Source organism: Gekko japonicus, unplaced genomic scaffold (assembly GCF_001447785.1).
Source record: "Gekko japonicus isolate JY-2015 unplaced genomic scaffold, Gekko_japonicus_V1.1 scaffold1828, whole genome shotgun sequence".
Lineage (NCBI taxonomy): Eukaryota > Metazoa > Chordata > Lepidosauria > Squamata > Gekkonidae > Gekko > Gekko japonicus.
In genome coordinates this window covers 249,520-272,343 of record NW_015176028.1, presented here as the reverse complement: position 1 = coordinate 272,343, position 22,824 = coordinate 249,520, and the positions used below count along the sequence as shown (strand labels likewise).

The window sequence follows — 22,824 nt, the reverse complement described above, 5'->3', positions numbered from 1 at the left end:
AATTAGAGCATGCTGCCCTTTTTGCATAATTTATTCTGCCGTGTTGACTGGTTTCCATAATTTATTCTGCTCTGCCTAGTCTGGGGGACGTCCCCCACCCCCACCCCAACTCTGAAACCATTTGGCTTCAGAGGTTCAAACCAGAAGAAGAGGAGATTGGATTTATACCCTGCCCTTCTACCCAAAGGAGTCACAGAGCGGCTTACAATCTCGTTTCCCTTCCCCTCCCCACAACAGACACCCTGTGAGGTAGGCGGGGCTTTTTCGAGGACTGTCCTCGAGAGAACAGCTCTGAAAGAACTTATGACAGACCCAAGGTCACACCAGCAGATATGCACTTGGGAGTGGGAAATCAAACCCAGTTCTCCCAGATTAGAGTGCATGCTCTTAACCACTACACCACAAATGGCTCTCCAGCACATCATTTACTGCTGAACAACAGGCAGGGGACCCAATTTGGATTGGGGGCTGGGGGAGGGGGACTAACCCTTCTCTCACACTGTTTTCTTGACCTCAAATGGCTCTCCAGAGCTGCTCCCTGCCTCAGTGGGAGAAAGATTCAGGCAACATTAAAGCTCCATGCTTCCCCTTAAGAGGAAAATTGCAGCTGGTGGTGCTGCTTTAGAGGTTGGGAGGAAGACAGGAGAAAGGATAAAACTCCTTCCCCTCTTTGCCCCGGTCCAAACTGGAGGCTCCTGCCATGGCTAGTCGGCCATAAAGACGAACCAGAGATCTTTATGCAGATTTACAACATCTCACTCTTGAGAGTTAAGCAGACATGGCCTGTATACTTTTGAGGCTATATTTGCAGTCATAAGGACTAGAGACTTGACTTTAAAAAAACAAACGAGCACGCTAAAACTCTTCAGTAGCTGCATCCCATGTCCAGTAATGTGTCCTATTTTCTTTTCCTTTCCTTTTTTATAATGTGTTGGGATGAGGATCTGGGAAACCCACGTTCAAATCCCCACTCCGCCATGGAGGCTTTGCAGGGCGACCTCGGGCCAGTCACACACTTTCAGCCTAACCTACCTCACAGGGTTGTTGTGAGGATGAAATGGAGGTGAACTATGCAAGCTGCTGTGGGTCCCCATTGGGGAGAAAAGAGGGGTATAAAGTTTCTTAAAAATTCTTGTGCAATTGCAGAATATGCAAAGTCCCTGATAATTCCTAAAGATTGCTTTCTGTTGATGAGCAGAATGCCAGCTCAAGGACAAAATGCTGGATGATTGACAGGCTATTGGCCCAGCGAAGGGGAAAGGAGGCAGGAGTTGGAGGGTCCGGTGTTCCTCCAGGGCAGGCCAAGCCCCAAGGCCAGTTTGGTGTAGTGGTGAAGTGCGCGGACTCTAATCTGGGAGAACCGGGTTTGATTCCCCCACTCCTCCACTTGCACCTGGCTGGATGACCTTGGGTCAGTCACAAGCTCTGGCACAGCTGTCCTTGAAAAAGAGCCGTTTGTGTCAGAGTTCTCTCAGCCCCACCCACCTCACAGGGTGTCTGTTTTAGGCAGGGGAAGGGAAAGGAGTTTGTAAGCCGCTCTGAGACTCCAAGTGAAGGGCGGGGTATAAACCCAATCTCTTCTTCTTCTTCTTCTTCTTCTTCTTCTTCTCCGGCACAACTCCTTTTGCATAGTGGTCATGAGAGGGAAGCTCAGAATCCACTTTTAATTTTAATAGACTCTCGCTGCACAAAAGCTCAAATGGGAAGGAAAAATAAGAAGTTTTGACTTGGGGTGATTCAAATGTATGCCCAAGAGATTATTAATCCAAGTTTATGAGGGGGAAAAGAAGAAGAAGAAGAGATTAGATTTATACCCCGCCCTTCACTCGAAGCCTCAGAGCGGCTTACAAACTCCCTTCCCTTCCCCTCCCCACAATAGACACCCTGTGAGGTGGGTGGGGCCGAGAGAGCTCTGACAGAAACTGCTCTTTTTCAAGAACAGCTCTGACAGAACTATTGCTTGCCCAAGGTCATCCAGCAGCTGCAAGTGGAGGAGTGGGGAATCAAGCCCGGTTCTCCCAGATTAGAGTCCGTGCACTTAACCACTACACCAAACTGGAATACCAAAAGTGCCATACCTTTCTCTGTGGAATGCAAAAAAACAGGAGCAAGTATGCCTGTTATAAGGTTTGTGTGCGTGAGTGCATTTCCTTCTACTGTAAACTACCAAATCTAAGATAGGAGGAAATGCCAAATTTAGTGCTCAAAGGCTGCTTCCAGACGGGGATTATAAACATTTTCATTAATAAATGAGTAAATAAATGGGTTGCCCTCTGACCGCTAGGGAACACTATTAGATGTGGTTTCCATCAACTGTTTAATGTGATGCCTTAAATTAGGCTCCAGCTTGCTTAGTGTAAAGACTGTCTTTGGCTTCAAGCTTGTTTTATAGCTCTGTGCTGGTTTTAAGATTTTGGATTTTTTAATAGCTGTTTTTATGAGCACATTTGGACTGTTTTATTGTTACCATATTTTAGATGTATGACAAGCTGCCTCGGGAACCAGCTTGGTGGGAAACCGTCAGAAACGCTGGGAATAAAGAAACAGCAAAAAAGGTGCCCTGCCACTGTGCTACGACCCCGACATGGAAACATAGACACGGGGTCTCCACCCAGCGTCGGAGGCTTTAGGATTAGCTGCTTTTTATATTTCCAGTGGGAGGCCTCCATGTTTTGCTTCTTTTCCCTAGGTCCGGGGTCCCCAATGTTGCCCCAGTTGACACCTTTTCTGGAGACTGCCAAACGTTTTTAGAAATTGGACAGGGCCACGTGGGGCTTTTGATTGGCCACTGGAGGTTTGACAGGCTGTGCAGTGTTTTAAAGAACATTGCTTTGGCAGCGGCTGCCACCACCACACTGTGTCAGAATTTCAAAGGCACTCACAAACTCGGAAAGTTTGGGGAATCCCTGCCCCAGAATGCAACCCAACACCAGCACCACTTCAAATTTACATACCGGCTCAGCATTTCACACAAGGATCTCAGAGGAGGCCTTAGAATCGTGGCTTGAAACAGCCCGTTCCCCCCCCCCCTTTCCAATTTTTAAAAGCAGCCAGATCAATGAAGAGTTTTGGAGAACTCATAAGCTTGCGCACTGTTGTATGGCATTTTGGTTCATCCTAATAACATACTTTAGTATCTACAGGATCTTTATGCGATAATGGAAGAAAATGTAAGGACTTCGAGACTGTTGTAATCACCACCACTGAAGGGGCCTGTCTCCCCTATCTTAAGAGCTGATAGAAGTTTCGATATCCCCAGAAAAACATGAAATCAAGAAACAGCAAACCCCATTCGGAATACAGAAGTCAAGGTAGTGTTTTCCAGCAGTTAGGATTGGGGGCATTCACCTCTGAACGACCAAGTCACAGCTTCTGAAACTGCAGAGAACAGCTGGCGCCCAGGACAAGGAATTCTGTTTTGGACCATGTCATGTGACTCCTCCCCCCCTCACTACAGCCCCTCATAGTGGGGTGCACTGTGTCGATGAGGGCCCCCCATCCCTCAGCAAGGATTTCTGGAAATGGGACGTTACTAGGAGAAGGGAAAGGCAATGGAAGAGTCACCCCACCAATTCATTCTGACGGCTTGTCGATGGGATGTAACTCCACACAATTTCACTGAGAAGCTGATAGCTTGCACGTCGTCCTGTGGTCTTAGGCCCAAACGTGATGTGACTGTGTTCTTATGGCCTCCACAAGGATGCATCACATCAAGTCTGGCCCTTAGCGAAAGAAAAAAAGGAGGTATTATATGGCTTTTTGTTTTGGATTTTGCTATTCAACCAATGTGGCTATCTGCAACCTGGCCTGCTGTGAAATTGCTAGATTCCACATGCACAGCTTACCAGAGGCAGTAAAGCTCATAGGAAGCCATGAAGTAGTAAACCTTGTAGAAGTCATGAAGTTTGACCAAGAGGAAGAAAGATTCCCCTTCAGATTAAAATTATCCTAATGAGTACAGGAAAAGACATAAGGGGAAACACAACCTGACATTCTGCACATGCATGGCCCACCTGGCCAGTGCTTTTTAAATCTAGCATGGTTCACCTCACTGTAGTCTGGATGGGAGCTGTGCTGGCATGCAAATTCCCAACACACCACCAGGCATGGAACAGACTACTTAAATGTGGCTGGGTAAGGTTTTTCTGATGCACGCAGGCAGGCATTTAAAGGCACCAAAATTACCGAGATAGATATGCAAAGGCAATGCTCTATTTCATCCGTTGTGTTGTGTTATATCTAGGAAAGGACTAAGCTACAACACTTCAGCCATGATCGTCCAGCTCACAGATGCAGAGACTCACTGAATCTCTTCCCTATAATACATAGAATGCCAAAGGGTCCCCCCATCAGACCTGAATCTGGTTTGCAGGTTCCTTTTCTCAGTGTATATAGATTCCGGTGGGTAGCCACGTTGGTCTGAAGCAACAGAACAAAGTTTGAGCCCAGTGGCACCTTTAAGACTTCTTCAAAGCGTGCATGCACAGAAAAGCTTATTAAATTTTGTTAAGTCTCAAAGATGCCACTGGACTCAAACTTTGTTTTCTTTCTCAATGAATGACAGACAATAAAAGACCAGGGTTAGTGTGTCCGTTAGTTTTTTATTGAGTGCAGTTCGTGCCCAGTTAAACCCCAACCGTTCCGTAGAAACCATCAGTGCAAAAGTGTCTTTTACAAATCAAATGTCACACAGATGACAGACTTTAGCAGCACAGAACACAGACAAAGACATCCCCTCCCCTTTCAAAAAAAGGCCACACTAAAACAAGAGAACGTTCTACAGACTAATATACCAGGTAGATTACACTTTGTTTCGGAAGTGCTGGGAAAACAGAGCAATTACTGTCCTCAGAACCCCAAGAATCTTCTGTTTTCTCACCGACAGGGGCAAAGGGAGACACGTACCGGAATTATAATTAAACCGCTAGAATACAAAAAGCAATCAGTTTTGCACAATATCAAGATATTTTGGCTTAAGAAAACATGTCACACAACCCATTCGACTCCCGGGAAAACCACAAAAAGTGGTGTTGCTTCAGCAGCAATGAGGTATCTTACATGTAAGTGGAATGTCACACAGCGTCCTATATACATGCTAGTATAGTATTAAACACCCACCCACACCCCACCATTTACAAATCAACATTTATGTTACAAAAAAAAGTGAAAAATCAGACCTAAGCATCTTGTGAAGGAAACAATTGAGGTGAGGGGGAAATAAACAAACCAGGAATACTTGAGTGATTTCATCCTCCCCCTTCTACATACTTTGAGCTACATAATGTGGCGCAGGATTTGACGAGGCAACATAGCTGATTTGATGAAAGTGGCCTGGATTCACGGCATTATGGATTCGTGAAGAATTCCCATAGGGTAGATTCACTGGATACCAGGGGCTGACGCAGTGGTAGGCAGGAGCTAAGGGGATGCAAGTGTCAAAACCAGGTGGAGGCGGATGGTTGTACGGATCCGTGACCACTGGATAATAAACTGTACCGTGGGGAGGCGGTGGGTCTCCAATGGATAACGCGGGGGGGGGGGGGGAAACATTGGCTTAAATCACCAGATAACATCTTCGCTGATTTTTCAAACCCTCTTTTTTACCTTCTAAAGGCCAGTGACTGAAGAAAAAAACACTGAAAGCTGTTCTTAATCTGACTAGGCTTGCCAGAGCTGTCAACCGATTAAAGAGCTTTTAGTTGATTAATCACTTGCCTTTTAACTAATTAAATGCATTTGCATATTAACAAAGCCTCATTATAGGTGCCTTTGTGAGACATGGAAGGAAGTGCAAGATCTTACAAATTTAAGAGGAAGAGAAAAAACAACCAGGCATTGCTAGAAGAGATCGTGTCAAATATTTTGTTTTTAACATATTACAGCACAGAAATCCAGGGAGGGGGTGGCCCTCCGTGCTGGAGCATCTGCTTTGCATGAGAAAACCCTTGAATCACTCCCAGGCATCTCCAGTTAAAAGGCTCAGGTTGTAGGTGATGTGAGAGAGCTCCCCCAGAGACCCTGGAAAGCTGTTGCCATTCAAGAGTAGACCACACTGACCTTGAAAGACTAATGGTCTGACTCATGAGAAAGCAGCTTTGTGTGTTCACCACAAAAAAAAAACTTTCAAAAGACGGTATGCCCTAAACAATCAACCCCACTGATTAAAACTGGCCCCCTCCAATTTAAAATGTGCCCTGATTAATCAATTCAAGTTTTAACAGGTTTATAGACCAATCAATAAACTACACGATGTTGCCAATTTGTGTAGATAATAAATTTTTTAGCAATTCTCATCCCAGCATTTCTTTCAAAATTTGTGTGCACACAAATGCCTAGCAATAGGTGCTGAGCCAGGCATAAACCTTACTGCATGTATAATTCTCATTAAACCATGCAATTATCCTATTGCTGTTGCTAAAAATAATTTGCAAAGCTTGTACTTTAGAAGCAGTCACATAACTCAGTGGGTTGGGGTCCTAATAGCTGCAAACATTCCTTTTAACGTGCATTAGAGAGGAAGAGACCGCTAAGGATCAAACTAGATGTGGTCAGAGGCATGGGTTCCTCCCCCTCCATCTCAACCCGCTGAGAGAAGCGACAATTTGAATCACACCTTTTACGCAGAGGAAAAGGTGCCGACTTCTTTCCCCAAGGCTATTCACCTTATCGAAATAACTCCCTTAAAGCAGTTTTTCATCCCATGCGGGGAAAAGATATGAACACCCATATCTCTTCTGTGAGTTGAAAACAAGCTTGGAGAGGACAGTTTTGATAAGAAAAATACCCCCCCCCCCCCCCCCCCACACCAACCATCAGCAAGCACACAGTAGATTCCTGATCAAAATTTCGGCTGCTCTGAGTCAACAGATACACACCTCAATGAAAACCGAATCGTGTGCAGTTCTATTATGCCCGAATGAGCCGCTCAAGGGAGAGCTAAGAGAAAATAGAGGGAAATGGGGGGGAGGGGAGTTTTGAAGCAGCGATTCCCCCTTGTGGGAAAGAAGCACTCCTGCAAAAGCAGACCTTGAGCAGCTGTCCTTCACTGCACTGACCTCACACAGGAGAACTTACTAGCAGAATGCACCTTTTGTTGTCAGTTGAGAAACAAGTGCATACATCAGAGTGGAAGAAGGCATACTATTTGAGTTTTCTGCTTTGGCACAAAAATATCTTGGGTCAACCCAGTGGCAGCTGAACAAGGGGCGGCGTCTAAGGCCTACCTCTCCCCCCCCAAGCGGCTGCCTCTTCCATCTCCCCCCCCCTAGATAAGATCCAGAGTAGATAATGCCCCATCCTTAGGGTTATCAGCTTTCAAGCAGGGACTGGAGATCTCCTGGAATTACAACTGACCCTCACTTATTTAGTTAAAACATTTGTTCCACTTCTCCTGGAGAGCACGGGAGTCCACGTGTGGAAGGTGGATTGCACAGCATTATACCATACCAAGGCCCCTCCCTAAGGCCCAGGCTCCCAGGCTCCACCCTCAAATCTCCAGTTATTTCCAGACCTGGAGCTGGCAACCCTACCCTTCCCCTCTCCATTCCTCAGGCATCGTTAGACACAGCGCAGGAAGCCACGCATGACCCGTAGGGCTTCCTGAACCTCTTGTGAAAACACGGCACATGAATGACTTGCCACACTGTGTTTGAAGGTTCTAGGTTTCCTGGGATGGTGGCATAAAACATTCTTTAAAAAATGGCTGGGGAATGGAATGGGAAAGCTCCCTATTTGCTTCCCGGCTCCATTCAAGGCACTAACGTTGACCTTTACAGCTTACACAGCCTGGGACCAACATACTTGAAGGACCGCCTTTCTCCCATGGGAAACTGCCCATTCACTCCAGTCGTCTTCAGAGGCTCTGACTCAGCTGCCCGCACCATCTGAGGCTGGACGAGTGGCAACCCTAGAAAGGGTTTTCTCGGTCGTGGCACCAAAATTATTTGTTTCTTCCACCAGCGGGTGAATAACTTTTTGTCTCATTTGGCAGACTCCCAGTAACCATTATTTGTCCTCCTCCCTAGTTTTGGTTTTGTATTTATGTGTTTTTATTGAACTATTTTCTCATTTTAAATGTTGTTAGTAATGATTCAATTGTTTAGTGTTTTTAACGTGTGCTGCCTTAGGGACCTTGATTGGGTAGAAAGGTGGTGTTAGAAATATTTTAAAGAAATAAATGTTGGCCGCTCTGGTTCCTATGCAGGATGCAGTCTAGGGTTGCCAAATCTGCAAAACTTGCCGGCGGGGGAGCGTCCAGCTGGTCCGGGAGCCTTTTGCGGATGCGCGCGCGCCGCCAGAACATCACCGCAAGTGACGTCACGCGCTGGGCGGGGCCACGCCATTTGAGGGGAAAACAAAGAGTTTTCCCCTCAAATGGCATGGCCCCGCCCCCAGCGTGCGACGTCACTTCCGGGTGACGCGCACGCCGGGGCGGAGTTCCCCCCGGGCCCCGATTCCCCGGCGTCGGGTAACGGGCCTCCGGGGCGGGGGGAATTCCGCCCTACCGGGGGGGTTGGCAGCCCTAATGCAGTCAGAGCAGTGGCCAGTCCCCAGAACTACTTGAGATCGCTGCCACACTTTGCCTCTGGCCAGCTCTACATTTACCTTATCAGCAAGGACCAAAGGGATTCTTTAAAAGCCTACATGCGTGCACACAAACCAAACGTGTCTCATTTTGGCTCTCCTGAAAATACTGCCAAATTTACTCCCAAAAAGAAGGCTAGTCTGCCCCAAGAGGCACTGTCGATTTATAAAGCACATAAGCGGTGCAATTTAATTCCAGCTGTCGACCTGGAGTAAATTAAACCTCCCATTTTAAGCCACGTTCACAAATTCCAGAGGGGCAGCCGTATTATTCTGTTAGAGCAAAACAATGATGCTTTGTAGCACATTAAATGCTAACAGATTTATTATGGCGCAAAGCCCGCTTCATCAGATGCACGGTATACCCCTCAATTGGCACAGAGATCTCTCTCTGCACTGAGGCAGGCAGACTCGGCAAACAGTGTGTGTGCGGACGAGGAGTTGTCAAAGACAATGTGCTGCAATGAGGTAGTCTGACATTTCTATGCAAAGCCCAAAACATCAGCCCAGGGGCCATTCACAGCCATGCAGGCCAACAATGCCCACACAACACGTGCAAGTCGGTCTCTAACCCCAAAGAATAAGAGGACACCGAAGGCCCAGCACACAGCAACATCCAGAAGCCAGAGGCAGAATACTTCAGCCTCCGAGGACATGCTTTTGCTAAATTTCACGTCACCATGAAAATCCACCAGAGCATCATCGCAGGATGACTTCTCCAGCCTTGGTATTGCTCGATCATAATTTGTTCAGGATGCCTAGAACTATCCAAGACCACAAACATCATAGAGGTTTCCTCTCTCACACAACAACTGCTAAATTAGTCAATCTTTCTAGACATCCTGACCCTACTGCTGCTGGTGTAACGGCCACTGCTGTTATTCTGGATACGTCCATTCTTTGCACCGAAATTATAGCCCATACTTTGTGCCTTTCCTCTCCTGTCAGCCTCACTGCTTGCATTTTTTTCTCCTATACGCTTCGTATATTTATCTGCCAAGTGCTTGATGAAGTGGACTCTAATCCATGAACACATGAAGCCGCCTTAGACCGTCTCAGACCATCTGTCCATCAAGGTCAGTATCGTTTATGCAGACTGGCAGTGGCTCTCCAGGGTCTCCGGCAGAGCTCTTTCCCATCATCTCCTACTGGATCCTTTTAGCAGGAGGGGGGGGGACGCGAACGTGGGACTTTCTGCATGCCAAGCAGATACTCTGCCACTGAGCCATGGTCCCACCCCAAACAGCCATAAACATGCCACAATAATTCTGCAAGTCTTTAAAGGTTTCTTTGCATTTCATTTTAATCCAGGTTACTAGTAACCCCTGACATGCCACGGTGCAGATCAAACCCCCTCCAGCACGACGTCACACCACGTGACTCCACTCGGGCCCTTAAACCCACTGAAGCACAGGGATGCATTTACACGCAGCAAAGAAAGTATATTTGCAGTGCCCCCCAAAAGCAAGCAATATGTAATCTTCTGTTCAGCCCAGGTACTAACCATTTGCCGAGGGATCCGCTGGAATCTGGCGCATGTCGCTCCTCCCAGTTTCAGGGTATGCGGGCACCATCGAATGGTCCATGACAGGGACAGGCTCTGTGTATGTCTGGTAAGCTTCCATGTGTGGGGACGGTGGCACCGGCTGTACATACATCATAGGATTCCAACAGGTCTGGTGATAATACTTGAAGGGGGGGAGGAAGAAGGTTTGCATAAATGTGTGTTTCATGCAGTCAAATGAAGCAGGAGATAGTGAAATCTGGCCAGCAAGTTCTACTGCACAGCAGTGATGTAGGGTTGGATCCTTACTAAATTGGCAATTTCAACTGATTCCCCACAGCAGTGATGTCGGGTTGGATACTGACTAAATTGGCAATTTCAACTGATTCCCCCTTCCTGTTGTGGACCCCCTTCCCCCCCCACCTTGTGCCATTCTTCAGGGTCTCCTATCCCCAGGAACAGTGTTTCGTGGATATTTGTGGGTTGCTGTGGGAGATGAGAGGGAAGAAAGTTCCATTTTGCTGAGGGAAAACTTCATCTGGATCTGATCCACATTCTGTGATGTCTCAGGAGAGTCACTCAATGGCTACTGGAAACCAATGGGAGGGGGATGCACGGTGTTTCCCCCCCTTTGCTAAAATGGATGGAGTGCTGGTGCAGTGCGCAACTTCATTTGGCCACACGTGAAAAGGCCACGTTATCAAGCCACGATGACAAAATGGCACCTCCGTGTCCAGGGGCAGTGCACCTCTGCGTGCCCATCACTGGGGACAACAAGGGAGGCTTTGGCCCCTGTGTTTCACTTGCAGACTTTCCAGTGGGATCCAATCGGGGCCACTGTGGGAAACAAGACATTTTGGCTAGATGGGACTTTTTGGTGTGAACCAGCTGGGCGCTTGTGATATTCTGTCCCTTTCTGTCCAGTTTTGACTCAGGGATGGCACGTCCCTCTCTCTGAACTCCAAGGGAGTTAAAGCAGTCAGGGGCACAAAGCACAAGAGGCAGAGGCAGCAGTACGTTTTTTAAAAAGATTCAGTGGAGAGTCAGGATTCCCTGACCCAGGTCTTTTGTCAAAGGTCTAAGTTAGGGGTTTAGCTATCCAAGTACAAACACACGCAAAAGTCCAGACAGGACACCGGAAGACCTCAGCCGTGAAGAAACAGCTGTGGACTCTGAAAGGGAAGACAATCCTCTCTCAATGAGTTGACCAAGGGATCTTGGAACACCACTTACCTGCAAACCCAAATTGAAATAATACTGCACGATCTTTGGATCTGAAAAGAAAAGGGAGTGGTGATTATTCTCCCACTACGTTGACCGATCAAGAACATCTTTAAATGTTAAATTCTGGACACACGGGAAAGCCTTGCTCAATGGATTCAGAAATAAGACTTTCCCCTGCAAACGGGGTTTTCCAACTGCGTATAAATACGTAAACTCTATTTGCTAAACAACCACAAAGTGAAATGAGTTTGATTACACTTAGCTTATTCTATTTTGCAGAACAGTAAAAGTCTCAGTCATATGATCAAAAGCCTCAAGACTTTTTGCAATTCGAACTGTACACAAAGATTGGACGGCATGAAGAATGAAAACCCTGTTGGCCTTTTGTCCCAGACAGACACCTAAATTTTGATCTAATTCTCTGTCTCTCACACACACTTCATTTTCTAATACAATAGGACTTGGCAGTTCAGACCCACACAAAATAGGTAGGGTGAGAGGCCTTTGTCAACTATTAAAAATCTTACTGAAAGCACACAGCCAAAATTGAGTTACGCAAAACTTCGCAGCAGCAACACTTTCACTAACTAGTACCAGCTTCACTGTTTTTGTACTTTTTTTGGGGAACTCACTCGGCACCCGATCAGGGACTCTGAACACATGGAGCGAGCTTCCTTAGAGTCACATGCACAACTGCAAGGGGAAATGCATTCCCCTGGCACCTGCTTTTGTGTGCAGACTGGTCTGCCTCTGGAGACCGTGAGTATAAACATACAGCCCCCTGTCACAGGAAGTTAGCGGAGAGTTAGCACGGATGGCTTCCCTGCAAACTAAGCTTCCGACTGCCACAAACCAACTCTCGCTTGCCTTCAAAGCGGCGGGTTAAATCCCTGTATTCCAAGCAGTTTTGCTGTTCATGTAAGTCGGTCTCTTAGGAAGCTGTCCAGGGTAGAGTTTGCCCTTAAGCAATGGTTCTCAGATGTTTCCCCCAAAGAGACAGACTTAGAAGCTCCACAGAAGCAGGGTCACAACTCTGTTGATGTCAGAAACCTAAACAGCCCCCATTTCGCTCTGCATCAAAATTCTGAATGGAATACAAGTCCTGACTTGCGGGTAGGGGTGTGCATTCCAGTCTACCTGAACTGAAAAAATACCTGAAAAAACGCCTTCTCTGTATTTTTCACATACATTTTGGCATCCCAAATGTATCTGGGTTTTCTTGGGGAAAACTGAGGAAAATCCTCAAAAAGAAATTCCCAGATATATTCAGGATTTACCGGTCGATCTGAAAACAGAGGTGAGGCAGGAGCAGATTCCTCCCACCTACAGCTGTTTGTCAGGCTTCTACTACAGTCCCTTTAAAGTTTAAAGAAGACAGCCCAAGCATCAGGATCGGCTGTGCTGGGGGGAGCAAGACTGTTCCTGCCAGCTCAGCTTGGGGCTGGCTTTTCGTGCAGACCAATTTAAACCGGGCTGCAGGAGAAGCCGTCCCGGTCAGGATCTGCATGCCTTGGGGAGCGATCTCCCCACGGCACGCAGATTCTGAAGCTGGCTTTTCCTGTAGTACAGGAGAAGCCAAGCTAGTCCCAGGATCAGGGTGGCTTTTTTTAATCCAGTGTTTTTTCTTGTGGGGTCTATTGGACCCGGAAAAAATCCAGGATTTCTGGGAAAACCCAGATTCGAATATTGTACCGGTATTGGGATCCAGGATTATTTTGGAAATACCATTTCCCCCCAGGTCCAATACACCCAACCCAAAATGTACCAAATTAAAAAAAAATGCACCCCCCCTACTTGGGGAATGTGATCAACATGAACACATTGGAGAGTGAAACAACTTGAGCTTTAACTAAGGATGCTTCCAAAATTCTCCCCAGATTCTGGAGTTCTGAATCACCTCGTCTTGTTTTCTAATTCTGCAAGAATTCCCATTCTTGTGGAATTTGGAATGAAAACAAAAAGCTAGATTTTTCACAGAGCATCACACCTGTGCAACTTGCTGCAGCTTCCAGTGTGGCATACAAATACACATCACAAAACCATCAATCCAAAAGCATCTTGATCCATCAACCCATCAAAATTGCCTTGTTCCTATTCTATCAATGCATGGCACCCGAGCACTTCAGTAATACGGGGGAAGGATGAACTGCAGCTGTGGAAAACTGTGCAGAATCCAATTCCAGAACTAATAATATAATTCTACTATTCAAGAACTAAAAAAGAGGAACGGAAACAACACTTCCAATTTAAGAGGACCACAGAAGTCAGTTGGTCTAGCTCAGGATAATCAATCATGTGTAAATTCTCAAGTGTAAACCATCTTTTCAGGGTCCCCCCCCCCTCAAGTAGAAAAGATAAGGCATGCTATCCATTTAGCTGTTCGGTTCAAAAAAACATTAGAAGACAAGTCACTGAAGCTGTACACAAGGAATAAAGTCTTAATTGAAGAAAAACTCCCACATTCCCCACACGTTTTAGATACAGCATTATTTGAGGCCTGTAGACCAGCAGGTTTACTGAAGCAAACAATAAAATTTTGACAGGCATTTTAGCCAGGTGCCTTTTAACAGCTATTCATATGTAGCACTTACCCTGCCCTGACGGTTTTCAAGGAAGAAATTTAGCCAGAGGTTTAGGATAACGGGAGTCATAGGGCCTCCTTCTCCAATGGGAGGTGGGCGCAGGAGATGGCTGACGTCTGGCATAATAAGGTTTCCACAGACGGTATCGACGTCGAGGTGTCAATGCCGAGACACCGAGATTGCGAGCATGTTTCCGACTATCATCGACAGCCTTTAAGGCTTCGTCAGTGGTAGAGTGGAAAAGACCTTCGCCATTGAAGGGGAGATTCTCAATCCGGAATTTCACATCGGGCTGTAAAGAGGTACCTCTTAGCCAAGCATGACGACAGAGACCAATAGAGGAGACAAGAACTTTCGAGGAGCAAGTGACAGCATGACGGACTGAATTAATTTGCTGTTTCAAGATCGTGCAAATTTCTGATAAAGCTCCTGACAACGTTGGACGGTGTTCCTCCGGAACAAACTGTAAGATGGGACGGACCACATTAGCCACATTAAAGGCATAGGCCGACAGATATGACAGGTAGGTGTCAATACGAATATTCATAGAGGCGAAGGAATACAGTTTCCTCACGATAAGATCGATCTTGCGGCCTTCGTGATCGGGAGGTGCAGAGTGGTGGGCAGATTGCTTCGATTTCGAAGAAGATTGGACAATCATGGAATTCGGCGGAGGCTGGCTGAAGAGAAACTTTCCCAAACTCTCTTGGACCTTATAGAGAGCTTCGTATCGTTTAGCGACTGGAGGAATGGAAGCGGGATGAACCCATGTCTCCTTAAGAGTGGAGAGGTGGGCCGGCAATAGAGGCAGGACCGTCGAAGGTGGGAGGTCAGCCTGAAAAAGTTTGTGAATGATATCAGTCACAGTCGGGGATTCAGTGGAACCCTGGACTTGAAGGGCGGATGCCAACCTGGTTACAAGCTCCAGATACGCTTTCGGGCCTTCAGTAGGTGAAATAGACCCCAAGGGTCGAAGGTCATCGTCAATGTGCGAAACATCGAGTTCGAGATCTGTCGAATCCGAGTTGTCGGAAATTGACATGGGAGAGGAAGGTCTCCTCTCTTGAGTGAGATCAGGCAGTATCGAGTCATCAACAGGGGGATGAAGCCCAGGTTCTGAGAGAGAACACTTAGGGGCATCCGTAGGCCTCGAGAGGTCAGGAGGCTGGTCAGGGGCCACAGAACGGGCCGAAGTCACGGACTGAGATTGTCTCGCGCGATCTAAAGTGCGTGGGTAGTCATCACGTTCGAAGTGACGAAGGTGACTGTATCAGTGTCGACGAGGAGTAGGAGACCTCGGATAATAATACAGATAATAATCTGGTCGATCTCGTTCATCAGACCAGTATTTGTCATCAGAAGGCGATCCCAAAGGAGAAGGTGACTGGCGACGAATAAGACGCTTTCGATCATATTGAGATCGAAATCGATGGCCAGCAGAATGCTCCCTGCCCTCCAAATGGTGGATCGGGGTATGGGAGTGTGGCGTCGGAGATCGAGAATCCCGGTGACAAGACAAGTCCGGAAGAGATCTCGTAGATTGACCCAGTGGAATAAGGCCAGAGGCTGAAGAGAGCGTAGGTGTCGGAGGCCGCAAAGTGGACTTGTTAGGTACAACAGCCACAGCAGGGGTCGATGTCGTTAAACCAGTAATGACGACTGGGTCGACAGCCTAAGTCAATGTTGAGGGCTTGACTTTCGATTGCGAGGAAGCCTTACCCTCAGGCCGTGTAGATTTTAACTTTGGTGCCTTCGAAGAGGATTCTGATTTTTTAGAAACAGTTGAAGCCATGGCAGGGCGCAAGGCTGCCTCTAAAAGCAGAGCCCTAAGGTGAGTCTCCCTATTACGTCGAGCTTGTCTAGTAAAACTAGCACAATGAATACAGGGATCGACTTTATGGGATTCCCCGAGGCAAAACAGGCACAAATCGTGACCGTCGTTTGAGGGAAGTTTAGTTGGGCAATAACGGCACAGTTTAAAAAACTTTGTTTTGCCCATACGTTCTCTACCCCACTCACTATAAATGAAGGGGGGTGAGAAAAGGAGAAAAAGAAGTATTTAATTTATTTTTTCAAGAACAAGAAACGTTGAAGAGTGAAGATGGAAGGGAACGAAAGAGAGAAAAAAGAGAAATTTATACTTAGCTAAGGCAACAATGGTGCAACAAAAACGAGGTGTGAACACACAGGCTGTCAAAGAAGAACTGAGTGGGAGGTGGCCGCCAAAAGCTTTCTGAGGCAATGCTCTAGAAGTTTCTCCAGTCGAGGTCATGCGCAGGCGCCCAACCCATGTGTGGGACTGCACAGAGACCACGACGAAGATGTTCTAATTTCAGAATAAAAATTATTTGATCTTACTGCTGAGATTAGAGCCAACTCTCAGCTGAGGGTATACAGAATGAGACCAATGGGAAAAATCTCCACATACATATATAACATGCCATCTCTACGACAAGTGCTGAATTTTCTACTCCACCTTATAGTTCATGTATTTCTGTAGTCCAACTTCTGGCTATAAAGGGAACTGACATATCTGAACAAAATTAGATTCCAGTTGCACCTTTAAGACTAACGAAGTTTTATTCAAGGTATAAACTTTTGTGTGCATGCACACTTTCTCAGATACAGTGAAATGGAACTTACGAGTCCATACATATAGGCAGAGGGTTAGCAGCAATTAGCATAAAACGTAATGAAGATGTTTAACAGACGCAAGAAAGAAGAAGACGAAGAAAAAGAAGAGGAGGAGGAGAAGATTGGATTTATACCCCGCCCTTCACTCGGAGTCTCAGAGCAGCTTACAAACTCCTTTCCCTTCCCCTCCCCACAACAGACACCCTGTGAGGTGGTGGGGCTGAGAGAGTGTTGACAGAAACTGCTCTTTTTCAAGAACACCTCTGACAGAACTATGGCTTGCCCAAGGTCATCCAAAAGCTGCGAGTGGAGGAGTGGGGAATCAAACCCGGTTCTCCCAGATTAGAGCCTGTGCACTTAACCACTACACCAAACAAGCTTAGTTTATAGGGTCACCATTTGAGTAACTCCCAATACACATCTTGGTGGAAGACAAACATTCAGTTTGGTCTTAAATAGCCAAGAAAACCAATATGCTCTTAGGAATAGGGCTCCAGTAATAGTTATCACAACTACCTGAGAAACCACAGATTGTCACTCAACAACCAATGCAACTATTTGCCCAAACTTTATTTCTATATATGGTTCCCTCTTGAGCTGAACTTCCAATAATTAAAAAGCCAGCAAAAATGATAAGCAATTTTCTACGGGCTAGCAAAATGCCCTATGGTTAAAACACCTATAGTGACAATATCTAAAATCTCTGTTGTTACATATGGGTTTTGGACATAAATTCTTGAACGCAATCCAATCCTTATATGCAGCTCCCAAAGCACAGCTGAAAATAAATGGCACTACATCTGAGGACTTTACTTTGTTTAGGGGAACTTGCCAAGGATGTCCCCTTTCCCCAATATTGTTTGCTATTGCGATAGAACCTTTAACTAATATTATTAGGAACAATATAAATATTACAGGCATTACAATAAATCAAAATGTTTTTAAATTATGCTTATTTGCTGATGACATTGTTATATATGTTACAAAACCTGAAATATCTCTACCAGCACTGGAATCAGTGTTAAACGATTTTGGCCAAATCTCTGGTCTCCGGGTTAACCAACAAAAAAACTATTTATAACCTATTAATCTGTTTTATAGTTCCTGTGAATACATCAAATGCAACTTTGCTTACCGCTGGATTACTAACTACTGGGTTAATCTTGGAGTTAAGATCCCACTTAATCTTGATGATCTTTTAACTATTAATTACCTCAAATTAATTAAATTCCTGACCACTTTAATGAAAGAACAGCACAAACTAGCCTTATTCTGGATGGACAGAATTTATATATTTAAAACAATACTGTTTCCAAAACTGTTATTTCTTTTTAGAATGGTGCCACTAAACATACCTCACAAAACTCTACATTCCTGGGAAATAACTTTTAAAAATTTCATCTGGGGTTTCAAAAAACCTAGAATTAGCTATAAAATTTTTTGCAAAGCCTTGGGGTCCGGAGGTCTTAATGTTCTGGATATTTCAAAATACTATGCTGCAGTTCATCTCTGTAATATTATCTCTATGTCAAAACCAGCTACTTCTACTGACTGGAGAAATATAGTGCAAGCATACACACAAAATAGATACCTATGTGAATCCATCTGGAATCTAAAATCTGAATGATCTTCTCTTATCAAATCTAATCCTTATCAAGTGATTTATTGGTTTGGGACACCTACAGACAACGTTTAGTATCCTTTCCGTCTATTATGTCACCTTTCTTGGGTCAAAACTGGTTTGCATCAGGAGTTAATACATCTGACTTTCAGTTATGGAGACAGGGCAACTTAACAAGATTTGTAGACATCTTGAAAAAAGGTACACTCTTAAACAAATCATTACTAGAAAAAGCCATTTCACATTACCTGCCTTGGTACCAATACCTGCAGGTAAAACATTTGGTGAAAAGTGAATTCATTTGTGACTCCTTATCCAAACCTCTGACCAATTTTGAGATCTTGATTAAAGTATACTCTGACAAAACTAAAGGTTTTTTGTCTAAAATCTATGCTATTCTACACAAACTTGATAAGCCTCAGCTCTTTCCTTACCAAAAAGCATGGAATTTAGATTGTAATCTCCAAATATCAGAGGCCCAATGGACAGATATATGGCTTTCAAATATCTATTCCACGAACATTATTAATATTAAACAAATATCTTTTAAATTACTAAATCGATGGTATTTAACTCCAGTAAAATTAAGTCACATGCAATCAAATATACAGCCGTTTTGTTGGAAACAATGCTCTCAAAAAGATACTTATATTCATGCCTGGTGAGAATGCCCACTTATTCAGGACTATTGGATTAAAATTATCTACCAAATTAAACTCATTATCACATATGATGTACCATTGCTTCCAGAAACAGTTCTACTGAACCTCTGGCATGACAACACTATCCCAAAGAACAGAAGAGATTTAATAGCCATTCTTTTATTGGCAGCTAAGTTAGTGCTGGCCTCAAAATGGAAAGACAAACAGACTCCTTCTATTTCACAATGGGTCAATAAACTATGGGATTTTTAAATTATGGCTAAGATCTCTGATCAGATTCATGCTGCAGAATCTCCATCTTACAATGCAAAACTTGCTGATTTTTGGTTTCCTGTATTGACATATCTCAACACAAAAGCAAAAGAACCAAAAAAACAAACTTTACAGTATGTTTGCTCATTTTTGAACTGTTTTATTAATCTTTAAAATTGAAGTTTAAATTGTCTTGATACAAATTTGGTTGTATAATTACTCATTCGGGAAACTGTTCATGTTTATTGGTATTTGATTCCCTATAAGAACAGTATTATGTTAATGTTATTTGATTTTTTGTACTCCATTTCTAAGTTTATGTGCAACTGGTTATCTTGTATTTGTTGTTATTGTTGTTCATTTGAAATTTCAATTAAAAATTATTTTAAAAAACACCTATAGTGTAGAAACTGATTCAAAGAGGGCCTTCCACATTTCCCCATTTTCTGTCCCTATTATGACAGTGGCTTTCCAAATGCATGCTGGTACAAGTCAGAACAAGAAATCATTGTTGTTTCACCTGACTAGCCTCCCATATCTTGACAAGACAGAAAAACTATAGTTAGAATGTCATTCCATCTTTACTGCTGAATCCAGCGTAGGAGTAAATTAAATCACGGGATTAGCTTTAGTCATAAAAGATTACAGGTTAACCTGGAACAGTTCTTTCCTTGGGAGAAAAATCTGCATCAGTAGCAAGAAGAGAATGGTTAATGAAAGTACAAGGCAACATAAATTGGCAAATTAAAGATCCGAGAAGAAATTGACGTGCAATGCTGGGTGATTTAACATTGCAATAAAACTGGAGAGAATCAGCTCCATTTATTTCTAACTGGAATATTAAAAACACAATTGAGAAGCTCAGTAATATAAATGAGAAAAACTGACACTAGTAAAATTAAAGGATATGGTGATTAATGATAAGATTTATAATATGGGAAGAGATCACCGGGGTGAAATCACAAGGCTGGTCACTCACACTGTTTCAATATTTTCAAGCAAATAATGTTGTTTTATAAGAACTAACGAATGGGAGTTTGCCTTCTGAAGAACTAACAGAGAAAAAGAAGGAAAGAAGACGAGATTGGGATTATACCCCATGCTTCACAACCTGAAGGAGTTTCATAGCGGCTTACAATCCCTTTCCCTTCCCCTCCCCTCAACAGACACCCTGTGAGTTAGGTGGGGTTGAGTGAGCTCTTTTTAGAACTGCTCTTGAGAGAACAACTCTCAATTTGTGATTGACCCAAGGTCACACCAGTAGCTGCATGTCATGGAGTGGGGAATCAAACCCAGTTCTCCCAGATTTGAGTCCGCGCTCTTAACCACTACACCAAACTGAGAAGTGTACAGAGAAGAAACCATGGCAAATTCTGAATATATAAATTAATCCTCAACCTAAATGTAAAAAGAGGCTCTCAAGCACTTCTGCACCAGTGATTTGGGAACTGCTATTCTGAATACGACTTGGTGTGAAATATGTAGCTTATGCCTGTCTTTAAAGGAAGCTCAGTATCAACAGTTGTTGGTATTTGACTCTGGCAAGGTTCAGTGAGATTTTTGAACACTGATAGATCTCAGTGCTGGAAATGTCAAGTCAATCATCTCTCAGAAGCAAAGGAAGCCAGCATTCTGACTTATGGATCCAGACAAAGTTATTTCCAAGTGTTGGCAGTCAAGGCTGAGGGTTGATTTTATTTCAATTATGAATGATTTGGAAGATTAAAAACTAGGAATGGGCATAAATTGGCTGACGAACTAAAGTTCATCATGAATTTTCACCGGTTCGTGGTTTGCGATGTTAGTGAACTGAAGAACTGCCATGAACTTCGATGAATTTTGGTGCCATTCATAGTGGTTCGTGAAAAGCAGAAAGCTTTCTGTTTGGTTTAAATGGCTCAGAGCCACGGGGAGCAGAAAGCAGGGGTTTAAACTTCAAATGGTTCACGAATCAATACAAGCCAGGTCAGTTTGCGACCCAACCTCCTGGTTTGTATGGGTTGGTGGCTCGGTTCGTAGTTCAGCCACAAACCACAAAGAAAGCCACAAAAATGCAGTTTGTGCCCATCCCTATTAAAGACCAAAGTACTACTGAACAACGTTTTAACGACCGCAAAGGGGGAAGACCCTCAGGAGGATTGAGTATTCTGGTGTCTTCATCATTAAATAGCTCCCCAAAGAAATCGGAAAGTAACAAGAATTGGATTCTGGCTGCTAGTTTATCATTTTCTAATTTTAAGATAATTTGTATTAATGTGTACATCCAGCCTTTTACAAGACAGTCTGATATCAAAAATGCTTGGGAAGAGTTGGAAAGATATGTTTGTCTGCCATAATTATTGGCGGTGATTTTAATGCAAGGTTAGGTCATACTGATGAACAGCTGATTGATGAGAGCGGTACAGGTGGCCTTATCTCTGAAGATGAATTCTGGCCACTCTTCAGGCATCTTTAGACCCAGTTGTCAATTCTGCTGGCACGTGCCCTTTTCAATTGGCATTTAGACTAAATTTTGTCATTCTGAATGGTTTATTATTGGGTGACTACCCCGGCCAATTTACCTATTGGTCAGGCTTAAAAAAGCACTCGACCACTGATTACATTCTTATCTCACAAGATCTCTATAATGATTATATTGATTTTCTGATTGACATAAAAACAGAAAGTGACCATTTATCCTTAGCCCTTAAAAGTTTTGGTCCACTAGGACTTCTGACGGGTCGACTCTGTCCTGAAGTGACGGAGCCTAAGCTTTCGGAACAGACAGGGAGGATTAGACTTAAATGGTCCTCTCATATCAACGAAAATTTCTCTCTCTGGACACAATCAGCTAATGGCCAGTTCTTCCTGCAAGTCCTAACAGCTAATAATGATGGGGGGATCTCTCTAATTGATTATTACCACCTATTAATTCCGAATCTCCAGCCTCTACTCTTGATAGGATCTCCGGCAATAAAAAATGGTTTGATCATGAGTGCACCCAAGCGAAATGGACTCTCAGAGTACTTTAGGGCCTTTCAACAAAATCCAAATCCAACTGCTAAACTAGAATTGCAGTGTTTGGCACAGGAAAGCTGCACCTTGTTAATCTGGTACAATTCTGGCCCTGAAAGGGCCCAGTTTATGAGTAGCCCATTATCATCTGCTGCATCCATACAAATCTTTCTAATGGTTTCATACCCATGTGTTTGCCATATGTATTCACATATCATGTACCTAATTCAGTTTTACTTTTGTAGTGTATTTGTCAGCTATGCTGCCATAAGGGTTGGGGGTAGGATGCTTGCTTGCCCTGTGTACCAAGTACCGCTGCATTCCTTCTTTGCTTCTGTAACGCTTGCTTATCTATGGCCTTGCAGGTGGTGTGTAGTGTCTGGGATTCAGAGAACCGTGGGAGAGTGCTTTCGGTTCTCAGCTTCGGCTCTAACGGCCGGGGCTCCTTCTCCCGCACGCGGGAATGTGGCTAATTGGCCTAAGGAGGGGGGGTGCATACTAATATCCTATATCCCATTATGCTTGTGGGGACGACGCCATTCTTAACAGTGACTTTGTTACTGCATCTATAGCTCTGCAATAAAGTATAACCTTTCTGATAAGCGTGTACTCAGTTGTTGGCTGTGGAATCTGACAGTATTGTGCAGTAGTGCCTGTCCATTAACCACTTAATTCATGCCAGTAATGCTTTGGAGTCTGTCTCTTCCTACTGATAGTCACATACCCACTGGGCTAACAAGAGCCTATAGGGACAGAGGCCTCCTGCTG

The 22,824-nt window shown here is 44.4% G+C and overlaps 1 protein-coding gene across 1 annotated transcript in view; it reads right to left on the bottom strand.

The window, feature by feature from the left end:
- Positions 1–5,260: 5,260 nt before the first annotated feature.
- The window catches only part of LOC107123373 (putative bifunctional UDP-N-acetylglucosamine transferase and deubiquitinase ALG13), a 135,387-nt gene continuing 117,823 nt past the window's right edge, over positions 5,261–22,824 (bottom strand). Inside the window, exons 31-33 of the mRNA XM_015426611.1 lie at positions 11,321–11,361; positions 10,088–10,271; positions 5,261–5,514 (exon numbers count right to left, since the gene is read on the bottom strand). Of these exons, the coding sequence (XP_015282097.1) occupies positions 5,261–5,514; positions 10,088–10,271; positions 11,321–11,361 (479 nt within the window). The remainder of the gene's footprint in view (positions 5,515–10,087; positions 10,272–11,320; positions 11,362–22,824) is intronic.